The following is a 16,024-nucleotide window of genomic DNA, read 5'->3' on the forward strand; positions in this document are numbered from 1 at the left end:
GATATTTAGGAGAAAAGGTAAAAGCTTTGTCCTCTACTAAGGGTTTAACAACTCCTAGATGATAACACTTAAAATCACCCATTATAAGGCATGTTGTAAATAAGCTTGTTGTCATATTTACTATCGAAAATATCAACACTGATATTTTTAAAGACGGAAGAAAAGTTACAAGTATACAAGGGGATCAAAATAATTACTTTGAATTAACCTAAACAAAGCAATATGTATAGCATCGCAAATTTCAGTATAACCTTTATCTGTGATTTTAACTCTATATTTATTTAATAATCTGTTATGAGATAGTAGCAGTCCATTTTTGTCTAACAAATCATCAATAAATATAATGGCTTTATTGTAGCAGTCACTTTTAAACAATGATTTTCTGTTAATAATAACAGCCCTTCTATTCCAAAGAGTGGATTTATGAGGGGAAAATTATTGGTAAATATCACTTTCCAAAAAAGTAGTTCTTGCTAATGAAAATTAGACAGCATCAAAGTAAGTTTTGAACAATCATAATCATATCTTAATACAAATTCAAGGCCACCATTTTTTTAAACAAATTATTTGGGATATGATACCACATTGAATAAGGCTTAAACACCGTTTCAAACATTTAACTCTAAAAGTGGCAAGAAGACATTCAAAATCGATTGCTTTCAAACCTCCATATTCATACTCTTTGATCATATGATTCTTACGTAAATAATGTGATTTATTTTTCCAAATAAATTTAAATAATATTTAATTTAAAGATTTAACTATTTTGGGAGAAGTATGTAAAGGATAAGTTAAATATATAATTTTAGATAATCCCAGTCAAAAGAATTTTACCCTATATGGAAAGGTCTCTAGCTAGCCAATAATTTAAGGATTTTTTTCACGCCATCCATTTTAATATTAACATTTGCACATTCTCTATTAACAGAATTTTTGGTGATGGTAACTCCCAAGTATTTAACTTCTTCTTTTACTAGAATACCCTCTAATTCTCTTAAAGTACAATTCTGAATAGTTAATATTCCACATTTTCTTAGGTTTAAGGTGAATTCAGAAGCTTTAGGAAACAGAAATTTTGACAAGAGCTAAAGGGAGCACCTCCCTATTTTTAAGAATTAATAGAGTGTCATCAGCAAACTGACTTAAACTAAAAGTCCTACCAAGTATATCAATACCTAAAGTGTACTCTGAATGTTTAAAATATAATGACATAAGTTCAACAGCTATATTAAAAAGTAAAAGTGAGATGGGACATTCTTGATGGATTCCTCTTTTGATGTAAACTCTAGGAGATGATCCTGAATTTTGGGATTTACTACTGAATATATCAGTATAGAACATGGAAATTACCCTACAAAAGCTCGGACCAAACCCAAAAGTTTCTAAAGACTTTCTAAAGACAAAAAAGGATGCTCAAGGGTATCAAATGACTTAAGTCTAGAAATAGAAATATACTTGTCTGAGGAATTAAATACCTATAATCGAGCATATCAACTATCATTCTGAATACTTCTCCCTTTAATGAAAGCTGATTGTGTTTTATTAATTATCTCGCCTATACCTTTTTTTGAGTCTATTGAAAATACATGAGAGAGCTATTTAAAATCATTGGACAAAAGAGTTATGGGTCTCCTATTATTTAAAAATAATTTGTCTTTGCTTGGCTATGGAACTAAAATCATTAAATTCTGCTTTATAGAAGTCGATATTTCTGCTTTCTCTTTACTTTCCTTAAGTGCTTCAAAAACTAAAAATCTCATCTCTGGCCAAAAATGTTTATAAAACTCAACTGTAATTTCGTCTGTACCTGGGGATTTTCCATTGAACATTTGAGAAATAGCAACATCAAGTTCAGAGATAACAATTTCAGATTCCATCATTTCACGGAAGCTGTCATCTATAATAGAAACTTTATCTTTTGAAAAGGAAAAGTCACAATCACTCTCATTAAATTTTGATTCATATAATAACATGAATAGATGTGATCATCAGTCAAAGTTTTCTCTTCACTTACATTGTTATTTATGCTAAGTTTATTAATAGTTTTTGAAGCTTGCATATGCTTTACTAAATCTAAAAAAATATGAAGAATTTTTCTCCCCCTCCTCTATTCATTTCACTCTAGTTCGTAAAGCTCCTTTAGCTTTCTCTGTATAGTAGTCATCCAACTCTGATTGCAAAATACGGAGTTCATTTTGTTTTATATCTCCAAGAAAATCTTTATCACCAAGGTCATTTAATCTAGATAAAACTGTTAACTGTCTTTTTTTCCTAACAGAGGAAAACAATAGCTCATTACAGCAGAGCCATTTTTAAACTCGATTCATTTTCAATTTGAGAAAAGCATGTGGCAAAACCAAACAGCAAATAAGGAGAAAAGCATTTGCCAAATGCTTATTTAAAAAGCTGTTTAAAATGTGTTTTGTGATTTATTAATACAATTTTTTTTTACTGTTTGGTTAATCAGCCTTTAAAACATGGATTAAATAATAATACAGTAATAAAAGTGTCTATTTATTTATATATTTAAAATGTTTTTGTAATGCATTATTTTATTGCTTAATTAAATGACATTTAAAAACACAATTCAAACATATCTATTTATTTGTCCATTTAAATTGTGATTTATTTATGTACATTTTTATGCTGGGCGAAGCAGTGGCGCAGTAGGTTGTGCTGTTGCCTCACAGCAAGAAGGTCGCTGGTTCAATCCTCGGTTCAGTTGGCATTTCTTTGTGGAGTTTGCATGTTTTCCCTGCATTCGCGTGGGTTTCCTCCGGGTGCTCCGGTTTCCCCCAAAGGCATGCGGTACAGGTGAATTGGATAGGCTAAATTGTCTTTAGTGTATGAGTGTGTGTGTGTGAGAGAGAGAGAAATCTAATCTATTTTTTATTAATCTTTATTTTTATTAATGTATTTTTAATTTTATAAAGTTTCATCTATTTTTATTTTATTTATTTATGTGTTTTCTCTGTGTTATATTTTATGTTCATATTTGTTTGCACTACTGCCCTTTTTGCACTGTCTTGTTTGTACTCAGCGACGCTGCACTGCTTTGGCAATACGAATGTAGTTATTTGTCATGCCAATAAAGCACGTAAAATGTTTAATGTGAGGGAAAGAAAGAGAGAGAGCGCAGAAATAGTATAAAGTGAAAAAACATGGGAGAAATGTATCAATAAGTCATGACTGCAACAGTAAGTGGCAAAAAAGCGAAAAAATAATAATGACTTTTATTTTGGCGTGGCGTGTGACGTCATCAGGCGGCGCCGCTTCAGCGCTGTGTTTCAACTGGAGAAAGGTTTGTGTTTTCAAATGTTTACGGATATAACATGATTTAATTATAGTTTCAGGTTTTTTCATCCGATGCTAAATTATGTACCTGCTGTTGACAGTAATATTTAAACCCTTTATACAACGTAGTACTATTTTATTCTCAGTAGCCAAGGGCTATTGTTTGAAATAGAAAAGGGTGTAATAGGTGTTTTAAAGCAGGGTTTCCCAAACTTTTCTGATAGAGGTAAAGTTGGTTTTATATTCGCAGATTTGTTCATTTAGCGGTCTCTATATTGTTTACCATGCTACTTTGAATATTTGATCAGAATTAGCATGCAAGTGTGACTTGAAAACAACATTAACACTGTTTATTTGACTGTGAACAATGTTGTATTTTGATAGTCATTTGCTGCTATTATGATTTCGCTATTTAGAGCTTGCAAATAATACTTTAATGAAATTATATTACTAAGGGAAAAGTTCGAATGTGCGAAATATAAAACCAACTTTACCTCTATTCTTAAAGAAATGTTTTACCTGATTTCTATTTGATAATAAAAAGAAACTTGAAGCAAGTGTTGAAGAGAAGTTATTTTGTTTCTGTTCATTGTTTTATTTATTTTAAACAGGACAGTTTTATTGTTTTGTTCATTTTAAACAGGATAAAGTGTCAAAACGCAGAGAAAAACTCCTGTTGAAGCGACTGATCTCCACACTGTTATAAAGATGGCGTTTATTAAAGAGGAGAGTGAAGATGTGAAGATTGAAGAAACATTCACAGTCAAACAGGAAGATCTGCAGGAACAAACAGGTTAGTTTTCCTTCTCAAAGACCAACTCAGTCATTTGATCCTCATTCAGATATATTTTAATAATAAGAATACTAAATTAAATCCATCTTGCAGCCCTGAGTGTGCTGCTTAGTTCTCCTAAATGCACATAAACACTCATCGAAAGACAGAATCAGTTTCTTTCGTTACTTGTTCTCAGGTCTTTTGTCATTCTTTTATGTATTTTAGTCTCTTATTTTCTCTACTTTCTTAACGTTATTACTTTTCTTGTTCTTTTGCTGTTTGTAAAGCGTCCTTGGTGCTTTATAAAGTAAATAAAAACAATAAATTAATAAAAGGTTTAACCATGCTGACGATATTTGACCTGCAGTATTCTCATAAAAGACTGTATATATAACTTTGTATTGGTACTGAAAAATTTAATGTATATGCACAAATATTATTGTAAAGCATCCTGTAGAAAATATTAATTTAAAAGAGAAATCTGTGACATGTGTTCTTAGCACTCTCTCTCTCTCTCTCTCTCTCTCTTTCTCTCGATATATATAGATTAGATTGGATTAGATTAGATTCAACTTTATTGTCATTACACATGTACAAGTACAATGCAACGAAATGCAGTTTAGGTCTAACCAGCAGGGCAATAGCAGCAAGTGCAGGATACAGGAATAAGTTATAAAGTGCAGTTATAGAAAACTATGGTGATATTTACAGATGGATGTACTATGAACATTATATAGAGGTTGGATAAGCTATGAACAGATTTACAATATATGAATATATGTGCAGGTTGCTATTAATAATCAGTAGTGTGCAGATAGATAAACATGATTACAAGTGTATATGTTACAATATATGTACAGGGATAGATAAACATGATTACAAGTGTATATGTACCAATATATGAATATATGTACAGGTTGCTATTAATAATCAGTAGTATGCAGATAAATAAGCATGATTACAAGTGTATATGTATAGTGGGTGTGTACATACATACAAATGTCCATATGCAGTGAATATGTACAGTTCAATAAGTAAACAGTTCAATGTGGTGCAGTGAATGTGCAAATTTTAAACGTGCAAATGTTAAACAGTGCAGTTATTGCGAGGAGTTTAAGTTAGAGGAGAGTGGGGGGTGTATTGGGGGGGCAAAAGAGTCAGTGTGGGGCAGAGTTCAGGAGGGAGACAGCTCTGGGGAAAAAGCTGTTCCTCAGTCTGCTGGTTTTTGTCCGGGGGAGCCTGAAGCGCCTGCCAGAGGGCAGGAGAGAAAACTGTCTGTGAGCAGGGTGAAAGGTGTCCTTCAGAATACTGCGTGCTCGGCGCAAACAGTGTTTCTTCTGGATGTCCTCTATGGCTGGCAGTGTGGTCCCTGTGATGCGTTGGGCAGTTTTCACCACCCGCTGCAGTGCCTTATGCTCAGCAACAGAGCTGAGCAACAGCAACAGCTTCCATACCAGACTGTGACACAGTTTGTCAGGATGCTCTCTATTGTGCAGCGGTAGAAGTTCACCAGGACGGCTGATGAAAGCTGGTTCTTCTTCAGTTGCCTTAAGAAGAATAGGCGCTGGTGAGCCTTCTTGATCAGGCTGGAGGTGTTGGTGGACCAGAAAAGGTCCTTTGAGATGTGGGTCCCCAGGAACTTAAAGGATGAGACAGGCTCAACGGCCATCCCATTGATGTGGATGGGATCATGTGAGCCTGTTCGTCCCTTTCTGAAATCCACAATGAGCTCCTTGGTCTTGTTGGTGTTAAGGAGCAGGTTATTGTCGGTGCACCAAGTGGCCAGATGCTGTATCTCCTCCCTGTAGGCCGTCTCATCATTATTGCTGATTAGACCAATCACTGTGGTGTCATCTGCAAATTTGATGATGGTGTTGGATCTATTAACAGGCCTACAGTCAACGGTAAAAAGGGAGTAAGGAAGGGGCTCAGCACACAGCCCTGTGGTACACCAGTGTTGAGTGTGACGCTGGTGGAGCAGATGTGACCTGATCTAACATTCTGAGGTCTGTTAGTCAAAAAGTTCATAATCCAGTTGCATAGTGATGTGTCGATATCCAGGTCTCTGAGTTTGATCAGTAACTTGGAGGGTATGACAATGTTGAATGCTGAGCTGAAGTCCACAAACAGCATTCGTGCATAAGTGTTTTTATTGTCCAGGTGTGTGAGTACAGAGTGCAGTTCTATAGAGACTGCATCCTCTGTGCTCCTGTTGCCACGGTAAGCAAACTGATGTGGGTCCAGTGTGAATGGCAGAGTCTTTTAGATGTGCCAGGACCAACCGCTCGAAGCACTTCATGATGATGGGTGTGAGTGCTACAGGGCGGTAGTCATTTAGGCATGTTGGGCTGGAGTGTTTGGGCACTGGCACAATAGAGGTGGTTTTAAAGCATGTTGGCACAGCTGCTAGGTTAAGCGACAGGTTGAAAATGTCTGTGAATACCCCAGTGAGCTGTTCTGCACATACTTTGAGGACACGCCCAGGAATACTGTCTGGTCCAGCAGCCTTACGCCCATTGATACCACTCAGTGCGATGTGTACTTCTGAGGAGGTGAGTGTGATAGGTGAGTGGTTGGTGGAGGAAGTGATCCTGGTGTAGGGTTCTTTATTGTCTTTTTCAAAGCGGGCATAAAAGTCATTTAGCTCGTTCAGGAAGGAGACGTCTGTGGATGTGGACTGGCTGGGTTTGTAGTTGGTGATGGCCTGGATGCCCTGCCACATGCGCCAAGGATCAGAGTTGGAAAAGTGCTCCTCTAGCTTAAGCTTGTAGCAGTGCTTGGCCTTTTTGATGCCCCTCTTCAGATTAGCCCTGTAAGTGCTGTAGGCCTGTGCATCCCCTGATCTGAAGGCAGTGTTGCGTGCCTTCAGCAGGAGGCGCACCTCCTTGTTCATCCATGGCTTCTGATTCGGGTATGTGGTGATTAGTTTCTGGGTTGTAACACTGTCTATGGTGGTGTTAATATATTCCAGAACAGAGGAAGTGTAACTGTCAATGTCTGTGTGAGAGCCATGTGTGGCCTGGGAAGCAAACATACCCCAGTCTGTGTGTTGAAACCTGTCCTGGAGTGTGGAGTCTGCCCCCGCTGGCCACACTTTGATGGTCCTCACTGATGGCTTCACACGGTCGATGAGTATTTGGGGGTAAGGAACAAAGAAAGGTGATCTGACTGACCCAGGTGGGGGAGGGGGGTCACAGCATAGGCTTCAGCTATGTTTTCAGCTATGTTTGTGTAAACATGGTCCAATGTTTTGTTTCCCCTTCTGTGACAGAGAATGTTTTGATGGAATTTAGGTAGCACTGTCTTTAAGCTTGAGTGATTAAAATCCCCCGCAACAATAAAAGCAGCCTCCGGGTGAGCATTCTGTTGTTTGCTGATGGCTGCATGAAGTTTGTTCATAGCCAGCTTTGCATCAGTGTCGGGAGGAATATAAGCAGCAGATATTATGGTGGATGTGAACTCCCGTGGTAGGTAAAAAGGTCTACATTTAACCATTAGGAATTCCAGGTTAGCAGAGCAATGTCTCCCAACGACGACAGAGTTTGTGCACCAAGCTTTGCTAATATAAATGCATAATCCTCCGCCTCTGGTCTTACTGGAGTCATCCGCCGTTCTGTCCGCTCGGAATGTGTGGTGCTCCTTTAGCGATACAGCGTTGTCTGGTATCCCACTGTTTAGCCATGTTTCTGTGAAAATCATGATGTTACAGTTCCATAATCTTTTGCTGTGGTTGATGCACAGTCGAATCTTATCCATTTTGTTCACCAGTGGCCGTACATTGGCGAGAAAGATGCTGGGTAAAGTGAGCTGGTGTGGAGTTAGCTTTAGCTTAGCTTTTAGCCCGCCGCGCTTCCCCGGTCTTTGTTTACATTCTATGCGCGGTCTGTGAGCACTTCCGCCCAGCCCGAGGTGTTCTGGCAGTCTCATGGATGAGTCGAAGATTGCTAATAAAACTGTCCGGAATCCACAAACCAATCCAAAAGCTCCTGTTGGGTATACAATGTAAAGGCACCACTGTTCTGCACGAACAGACCCGAAATGAGCAGGAATAATACTGCAAAAATGCAGAAACTGGAAAGACCCTGAGCCTCGCATTGTGCACGCGTCGCCATCTTGGATTGAATATGATCTGATTTATTTTACATTTAATGTGCATCAAAATTACAGTGAGTGTAGCCAATGTTTCCAGTGTCTTTTCACTTTTCAGCTTTTAATGAGAAACTTTAAGACTTAATGAAAACTAATGTTTTATTTATTTTTTTCAGACCGAATTGAAGAGAATAAGGGGAGAAAAGAGGAGGAACATCATGTCAAAATTGAGGAAAAAACTAATTTACAGACTAATGGTATTTTGAAAAGGAGTGACAAGAATCGTTTCACCTGCACTCAGTGTGGAAAGAGTTTTGGAAGAAAAGACTATCTTAAGATTCACATGATGATCCACACTGGAGAGAAACCATTCACATGCACTCAATGTGGGAAGAGTTTCAACCAATCATCACACCTTAACAATCACATGAAAATCCACACTGGAGAGAAACCATTCACATGTACTCAGTGTGGGAAGAGTTTCAACCAATTATCACACCTTAATCTACACATGAGGATTCATACTGGAGAGAAACCATTCACATGCACTCAATGTGGGAGGAGTTTCAACCGATCATCATCCCTTAATCTACACATGAGGATCCACACTGGAGAGAAACCATTCACATGTACTCAGTGTGGGAAGAGTTTCAACCAATTATCATACCTTAATCTACACATGAGGATTCATACTGGAGAGAAACCATTCACATGCACTCAATGTGGGAGGAGTTTCAACCGATCATCATCCCTTAATCTACACATGAGGATCCACACTGGAGAGAAACCATTCACATGCACTCAGTGTGGAAAGAGTTTCAACCGATCATCACATCTTAACAATCACATGAAAATCCACACTGGAGAGAAACCATTCACTTGTACTCAGTGTGGGAAAAGTTTCAGCCAATCAACATCCCTTAATAAACACATAAGGATCCACACTGGAGAGAAACCATTCACATGCACCCAGTGTGAGAAGAGTTTCAACCATTCATCGTCCCTTAATAAACACATGAAAATCCACACTGGAGAGAAACCATTCACATGCACTCTGTGTGGGAAGAGCTTCAGCCAATCATCATCCCTTAATCTACACATCATGAGCCACACTGGAGAGAAACTAGAATGTCTAATCATCTTGTTTAATCCCACTCCTTTTGCAGCGTCATACAACAGAATTTCTCATGCTCAAACACTAGTGTGACTGCAGCTTCGATGTGGGATGAGTTTCAGCAACTCATCAGAACTTAATAAACACATGAAGACCCACACTGGAGAGAAACCAATCACATGGACTCAGTGTGGGGAGAGTTTCAACAGATTAGCAAACCTTAATGAACACATGAAGATCCACACTGGTGTGAACGAGTATATGTGCTTTGAGTGTGAGAAGACTTTTATTACAGCTCAAATTGAAACTGCACGAGACGATTCACACTGGAGAGACCATACAAGTCTTCAAACTGACAAGAGGTTTAATCAGTTAACACATCTGAAAACACAAAAGAGGATTCACACTGGTGAGAAACCGTACAGATCTGATCAGTGTCTACAGAGTTTCACTCATTCGGCACAGCTTAAGAAACATTTGGACAAAAAGTTGCACAGAAGACATGAATCAATGAATTATTTACAAACACTGGCTATTTTACAGTTGTTTACTGCATAATCTACAGAGTAACAGTGCAGTTATACTAATTAAACACACCTGATCAAACTAAATCTAAAGGTAGTGTGTTGAAGCAGGGCTGGAACTAAATTCTGCTGGGCTGCGGCCCTTCAGGGGTTTGACATCCCTGGTACATAGCATATTTTCAAAGGAATTGCCTACATTTATCACAATCATGTACATATCATTGAATAAAAACAATAAAAATATAAAAAACTTCATCCAAAGCAAAAAAATAAAGAAAAACAAAAAAAACAAATAACTTGATTAATACATTTATTTAGGAAAGTCTTTATACTATACTGTTAATGCCATTTTTTACCAACTTCATTTGAAGTTTTTCAAACAAATTCATTGAGTCTCTGCGAAAATGTATGTACGTGCTGTTTAAGATATTTTTTAAATAATTATAGAAAAGTAAACAAAGTTATATATTAATGATTGTGATAATTTGGTTGCTCTGTGTGAATATTTTTGCCTTTAAATGCATCTCGTCAATATCTTTACCTTTTAATTAGCTCTGTGACAGACATTGGTTGACTCCTGATACTCAATGTTAAAAACATAAAAGGAACCAAAGAAAACACAGAGATCGCCGCAGAGAAAATTAGCTTATCATCAATGCATTGTCTCACTTTCTCCTCAATACTGACCATACACATACCAAAACTGAATAGTATATATATATATATATATATATATATATATATATATATATATATATATATATATATATATATATATATATATATATAGCAACATAAAGCATCAGAGTACATGGGGTAATCATGTTTGAGCAGTAATTTACCATTTATTATCACAGTAACTATCTGTAATGGGTACATAAAGTAAATTACTGTAATTTATTCTTTGCACTACAAAATTTCATACAAATCCTGCTCCTTTTACAGTAAAATACTGTTTCCTTTTATTACAGAAAAACACTGGCTATTTTACAGTTATTTACTGCATAATCTACAGTAAGGGTTAACAGTGTAAATCATTTGCATTCAAGCTATTTTGTTGGCTCATCTCTCTTTTATGTTGCAACTCAAACAAGCGGGTCATAACACTTTGTAAAATGTGTCTGGTTGTATCCGAGATCTTGTCCTTTCAGTTATGACCATAGGTAAGAGTAGGAACCTAGACTGAGTGGTAAATTGAGAACATTGCCTTTCATCTCAGCTCCTTAACCACAACCGACAATCACATCAACTGCATTACTGCTGCTGCTGCACTGATCCATCTTTAAATCTCACATTCCATTCCTCATGAAGAAAAAAAAAAAAAAAAACGCAGATACCTGAACTCTATTTGGGGTAAGGACTCTCCTCCAAACTGGAGATGGCCACCTTTTTCCAGTCAAGCACTATGGTTTCTGAGCTGCTGTTTTTTTTCCTGCCATGTCACACTTAGCAGCAAACCGTCCCACTGCATGCTGAAGGTCCATGTCCAAAGTACCCGTGGGGTCTTAAAAGCATTGAAAAACTCTTAATTTTCATAATTTCAAATGAAGGCCTTAATAGTCTTGAATTTTGTAAATAAAGTCTTAAATTTCATTACAAAGGTCTTAATTTTCTTCATTTATTTTTGCCTTTCCTAGAATTAAGTTCATAACGTAACAAAATGAACTGTTACTAATGTAGGCTAATTAAAAATTCATGCAGCGTAACGTTGAGTGCACCTCGCGCTCCACGTCATAGCAGAAAGCGTGCGCACCCGTCATATGGTTACTTGAGGTGAGGCACAGAACAAGATAGTGGCTAGCCCAGTTTGTCGGCTAAAATGGGAAACTGTCGCTGTGGCCAAGGAATCCGAATTGCGTTTGGGTTAAGCCTGTGCCAGGAAATGACCGCAACGCCTATTGCTGTTGATGCCGGAAATCTTTTAAGCTAACGTTAGCGACAATGGGTGTTACGGCCCTGGACTCCCATATGGGGGGTTGCCAAACACACCGCGTGTAGTACTGCTTGTCAGTGCCAACCACCTATTGTGCAGTTCTGTGCAGCGGAAACCTCTTTGATTACTGTAACAGCTTTAACAATCAGTAATGAAGAAATTTCTACATTAGAAGAATGACAGTTTCTTCTTCCTGTTTTACGGTGGTCGATAACAAAGTTTTTGATGCGTTACTGCCACCTCTCACTCTGGTTGGTGATGTCACCAAACAATCATTGGGCTGACACGAGAAACATGCTTGATTGAAAGATGACAGAGAGATTAGATTAGGGTGTACTTCATTGATGAAGAGTTGTAAATATATATACAATATAATGCTTATTGTAAAGTATTTCCCTTTACTATAAATGACTATAGTATTTAATTTGTGTAACACCTGGTTTTATTGGATTTTTAGTTTTTGCTGTTATATACTATAATTTGTTTCTGTTTGGTACAGCATATTATTTACAGTAAATAACTGAACTGAATTATGTTTCATTGACAGTTTTATTGATCAATAAGATATGATTGACTTGGATTTAAGTTGCTTCGATTTAAATATGAGAATTGAAAAAATAGCTTAGATGTAGCTAGGCTACTTTTGCCAAGGAGTTTATAGCTTAGCTTGATACAATTCTAAGAGGTAAGCTTTTAAGTAGAGTAGCTAATAGCTTAGCTCATTACATTTTTCAAGTAGTTTGCCCAACACTGCCACCACAGCAAAGGAACATCCTACCTTACCGTGGCTCAACACCAGCTCTGCAGGCAGATGTGATGTGGGTCTTTAAAACAATCCCTGTGCACCACTCTTTCACACTGAATAAGAACATTACAGAGGTTTTTAAAACCATGGTTTCTGACTCTGAGATTGCAGTTACACTTTTGAGTGGAAGTAACAAAACTGCATATATTACTTAATTCAAATCCTTTTATAACTAAAGAACTGACTGACCAGGTAAATAGGGCCAAGGGGTGTCATGAGATGGAGAATCACAAAACACAAAAATCCATGTGCAGCAATTTATTTAGACAAAGACAAAAGGAGTTTCCCAATCTTGCACAGAATCTTCAAGAAATGAGTCCAGACAAAAGAACTGACAAAAAATACAAAAATGGGTATAAGTGTTAACAAAAACAAACAAGAATCTAAGAATAAGCCAATACAAAACTAGATCACCAAACAAACATACCGGACGTGAGGGACAAACAAAATCTTAAGGCAACTAAAACACAAGACAAAAGGGTTTATAAATACAGGGCTAAATTAACAAACAAGAAACAGCTGTAACAGAATACAATCAGAAGTGCAAAGGATTATAGGAAATGAAGTTAAACTACAAAACAAGCTAGTGACCTCAAGTGTCCAAAAAAGGGCACTGTAACATGTGACAACGGGTTTTCAGTCATGTTTGACCTTCATATTCACTACTGGGTGCTGACCACACTGTTGCGTATGTATTAAATATAACAGAAAATTGAAATAAAATGCTTTACTTAATTCAAGTAGCCCAATTGTACATAATTTTTTACTAGGGTTCAGTCTTTATACAGATTTTACATTTTTCCCTCATACTTTTGCCGGAATGGGTACAAAGTTGTCATTAAATTTCATTTGAAATGTTATTGAAAAGGTCTTAAAAAGCCTTGCATTTCATTTGGAGGATCCTGGGGGTACCCTGGGCAGAGTGCTGGGTAGAAGCAAAATGCTTGGTAGGAGCAGTGTGTTGGGTCATGGCAGAGTGCTAGGCCGTGGCAGACTGCTAGGTGGTTTCCCATCATAATGCTCTTCCTTCATGGCAAAGGCAATTCTGCCAGAAGAAAAGAGGTCAATATATTCTCTAAAACTCACTTTATTGTGGGCATGTTCTTTGGAGCCTTTGCTTACTCCTGTGGGGCCCCTCTTCAAAGAAACTCAGCAGATGTTTTCTGTTAGTCACATCTCCATGGTGCTCATTTAAGCTTTTTTGGCCTTGTCCAGTTCTGCCTCTGGGGACAGTGATTTTCTGTATGGCTTTCCTTTGTTAGCTTCCTTCACTTTTGTTGCCTCCACTGTATCTGTCAGATTCAGGCTGCCATCATTCCGTCTCCTGAATCGAGGTTCCATCTAGTAACACATTGGTTAAAGTAATACATAGGTTACACAAATTTAAAAATTGACTCACCCTCAAGTTGTACCAAATACATTTAAATGTCTCTGTTTTGAGGAACACAAAGAAGATATTTGGAGCAATGTCTGCAGACAAACAGATTTTAGCCAACTATTTACAGCCGTAGTTGGAGAAAGACACTGTGATACTGTGGCAGTAAACGGGTGGTGAGATATTAAAATAATTATACCATTAATAACAATGTTTGTCCTAGTTGAGACAGCAAATAAGTGAAATTTTATTCTATGTTATCTCTTTGTAATGTCAATTTTTTAAAGACAATATTTTCATTTTCAAAAAGAAAATATTTGCTACATTTTGAAAACTACTGTTCTATTACATGTAAAAGCAGTGCATTCAAACTATTACTTTAAATTGAAGTTACTTATATTTTAGTCTGTACTACATTTAATCTATTGTCTGTGAAATAGAAAATTAAAGAAGAATATTAATGTTAACTTTGTTACTGGATTATGATTAGTGATGAATTAATGCGTGTGCATTATTATATTATTGTTTTATTATTGGTGATGCATTAATGTGTGACCCTTATATTGTAGCTTTATTATTAGTGATGAATTAATGTGAGCATTATTCTATTCTTGGTTTATTATTAGTGATGCAATCATGCGTGATCCATATTGTTTTTTGTTTTGTGATTAGGGATGTATTATGCGTGAGCGTTATTAGATTAGTTCATGATTAGTGATGTAGTGATATGTGAGCGTTATTATACTATTTGTTTATAATTAGTGACTGATGAAATGAGCCTTATATTTATTATTAGTGAAGTGATTCATTAATGTGTTAGAATAATGCACGGGCATTATTGTAACTATGGTAGTAAATGATAATATAAAGTGTTGTAATGTGTAATAATTGCATTAAAATGTTTGTAGTAAAACTGTACAGTGTGCTTGGTTGGCTAACGTTGATCTTACCAAATAACATTATATAACATCTATAACAATCATTTAATAATCGTGTTGTAGTAATTAATGTTAGTGTAATGGTTATTTAAACCAACTTGTTATAAAAATACTTACTTTGCAATTGTTGTCCGCAACAACATTAATCTGCAACAAAATCTGTTATTACAATACAAATCATGAATGTTATAAGGGCTCTGATTGGCCATAGCGTTCATTGTAACTCGGAACATGATTGGCTGCCGTAACCAAGAATAAGGTGAATCTTGGTTCCAACCCGGAACGTGATTGGCCGGTGTAACCAAGAATAACGACGACTTACAGGTGGCAGTATGCGCCACTGGCCCAGTCTACGTCAGCAGTGCTCATTAGCATGCTGCTTGGAAAGAGGACACGGCTCGGTGAACGGAGTTCCTTCAACGCATGCTGTGCTTTGTTGTCATGGCAAGTTGTGGTGTCGATAAGATGCTCTTACACAGAGCATGTGACAATCCCTCCCAAGAAGAACTGTGATCCAGGCTGTGAGACTTTCACTACTCCAGGAGGAGGTTGCAAATGTTAGAGTTATTTTTGGAGCAGCTGCAGCACACCTGGGTGGAGGCCCACAGCTAGACTTGAGGGCAACCATTAGCCAGACATTCCCTGGTGGTCTAGTGGTAAGGATTTGGCACTCTCACCACTGCGGCCCGGGAGCTTCCTTTTCACCTCCATGGTGAACTTCGAGCAGTGCTGAGCTCTCTTCGCAAAGGCAAGAAAGAGGCTCTGAGCGCAAAACATGTCCTTCGAGTCGGAGTCGAACCAGCGACCTAAGGATTGCCAACATCCCAACTACTGTCCTCCGCTCTACCAACTGAGCTATCGAAGGCTTCCAGGTTACTTCCACAACCACATCCTATAAGCTAGCTGCAGTCCGACCGCTGGCCAAAAAGGACAGAAGCAAAAGCACTCAAGCCTTCCCATACTGGGAGGCGAACCGGGGCCACCCGGGTGAAAACCAGGAATCCTAACCGCTAGACCATATGGGAACTGCCACTTTTGAAACCCAGTCTTGGCACAAATTCCAGTTTATTCTGATTGCTGGCACGTCCCTGCTCCGCTTGCCCAAGTGCCACTCATACACTTACGCACTCTCTCATACAAAGTTTCTTGGTTTCCGTAACCGAGAATCTTCTGATCC

General features: G+C 37.6%; 2 protein-coding genes and 1 non-coding gene across 4 annotated transcripts in view; 1 reads left to right on the top strand and 2 right to left on the bottom strand.

The window, feature by feature from the left end:
- Positions 1 to 10,382, top strand: part of LOC137491263 (uncharacterized) — a 105,376-nt gene extending 94,994 nt beyond the window's left edge. The window contains exons 1-3 of one of the 2 annotated variants that reach the window (XM_073947780.1): positions 3,241 to 3,301; positions 3,938 to 4,087; positions 8,335 to 10,382. In XM_073947780.1, coding sequence (XP_073803881.1) covers positions 4,003 to 4,087; positions 8,335 to 9,365 — 1,116 coding nt within the window. In that variant the 5' untranslated portion in view covers positions 3,241 to 3,301; positions 3,938 to 4,002 and the 3' untranslated portion in view covers positions 9,366 to 10,382. Of the gene's footprint in view, positions 1 to 3,240; positions 3,302 to 3,937; positions 4,088 to 8,334 lie in introns of those variants that run through there. The other variant, XM_073947779.1, reaches the window with a different exon arrangement.
- The window catches only part of zgc:173607, a 791,925-nt gene that overhangs the window by 29,543 nt on the left and 746,358 nt on the right, over positions 1 to 16,024 (bottom strand). The window lies entirely within an intron of this gene.
- On the bottom strand, positions 15,626 to 15,712 carry trnay-gua (transfer RNA tyrosine (anticodon GUA)). The gene is given in 2 exon segments: positions 15,626 to 15,661; positions 15,676 to 15,712. It is a non-coding gene; the product is annotated as a tRNA-Tyr (tRNA).

This window comes from Danio rerio, chromosome 4, assembly GCF_049306965.1.
Source record: "Danio rerio strain Tuebingen ecotype United States chromosome 4, GRCz12tu, whole genome shotgun sequence".
Classification (NCBI taxonomy): domain Eukaryota; kingdom Metazoa; phylum Chordata; class Actinopteri; order Cypriniformes; family Danionidae; genus Danio; species Danio rerio.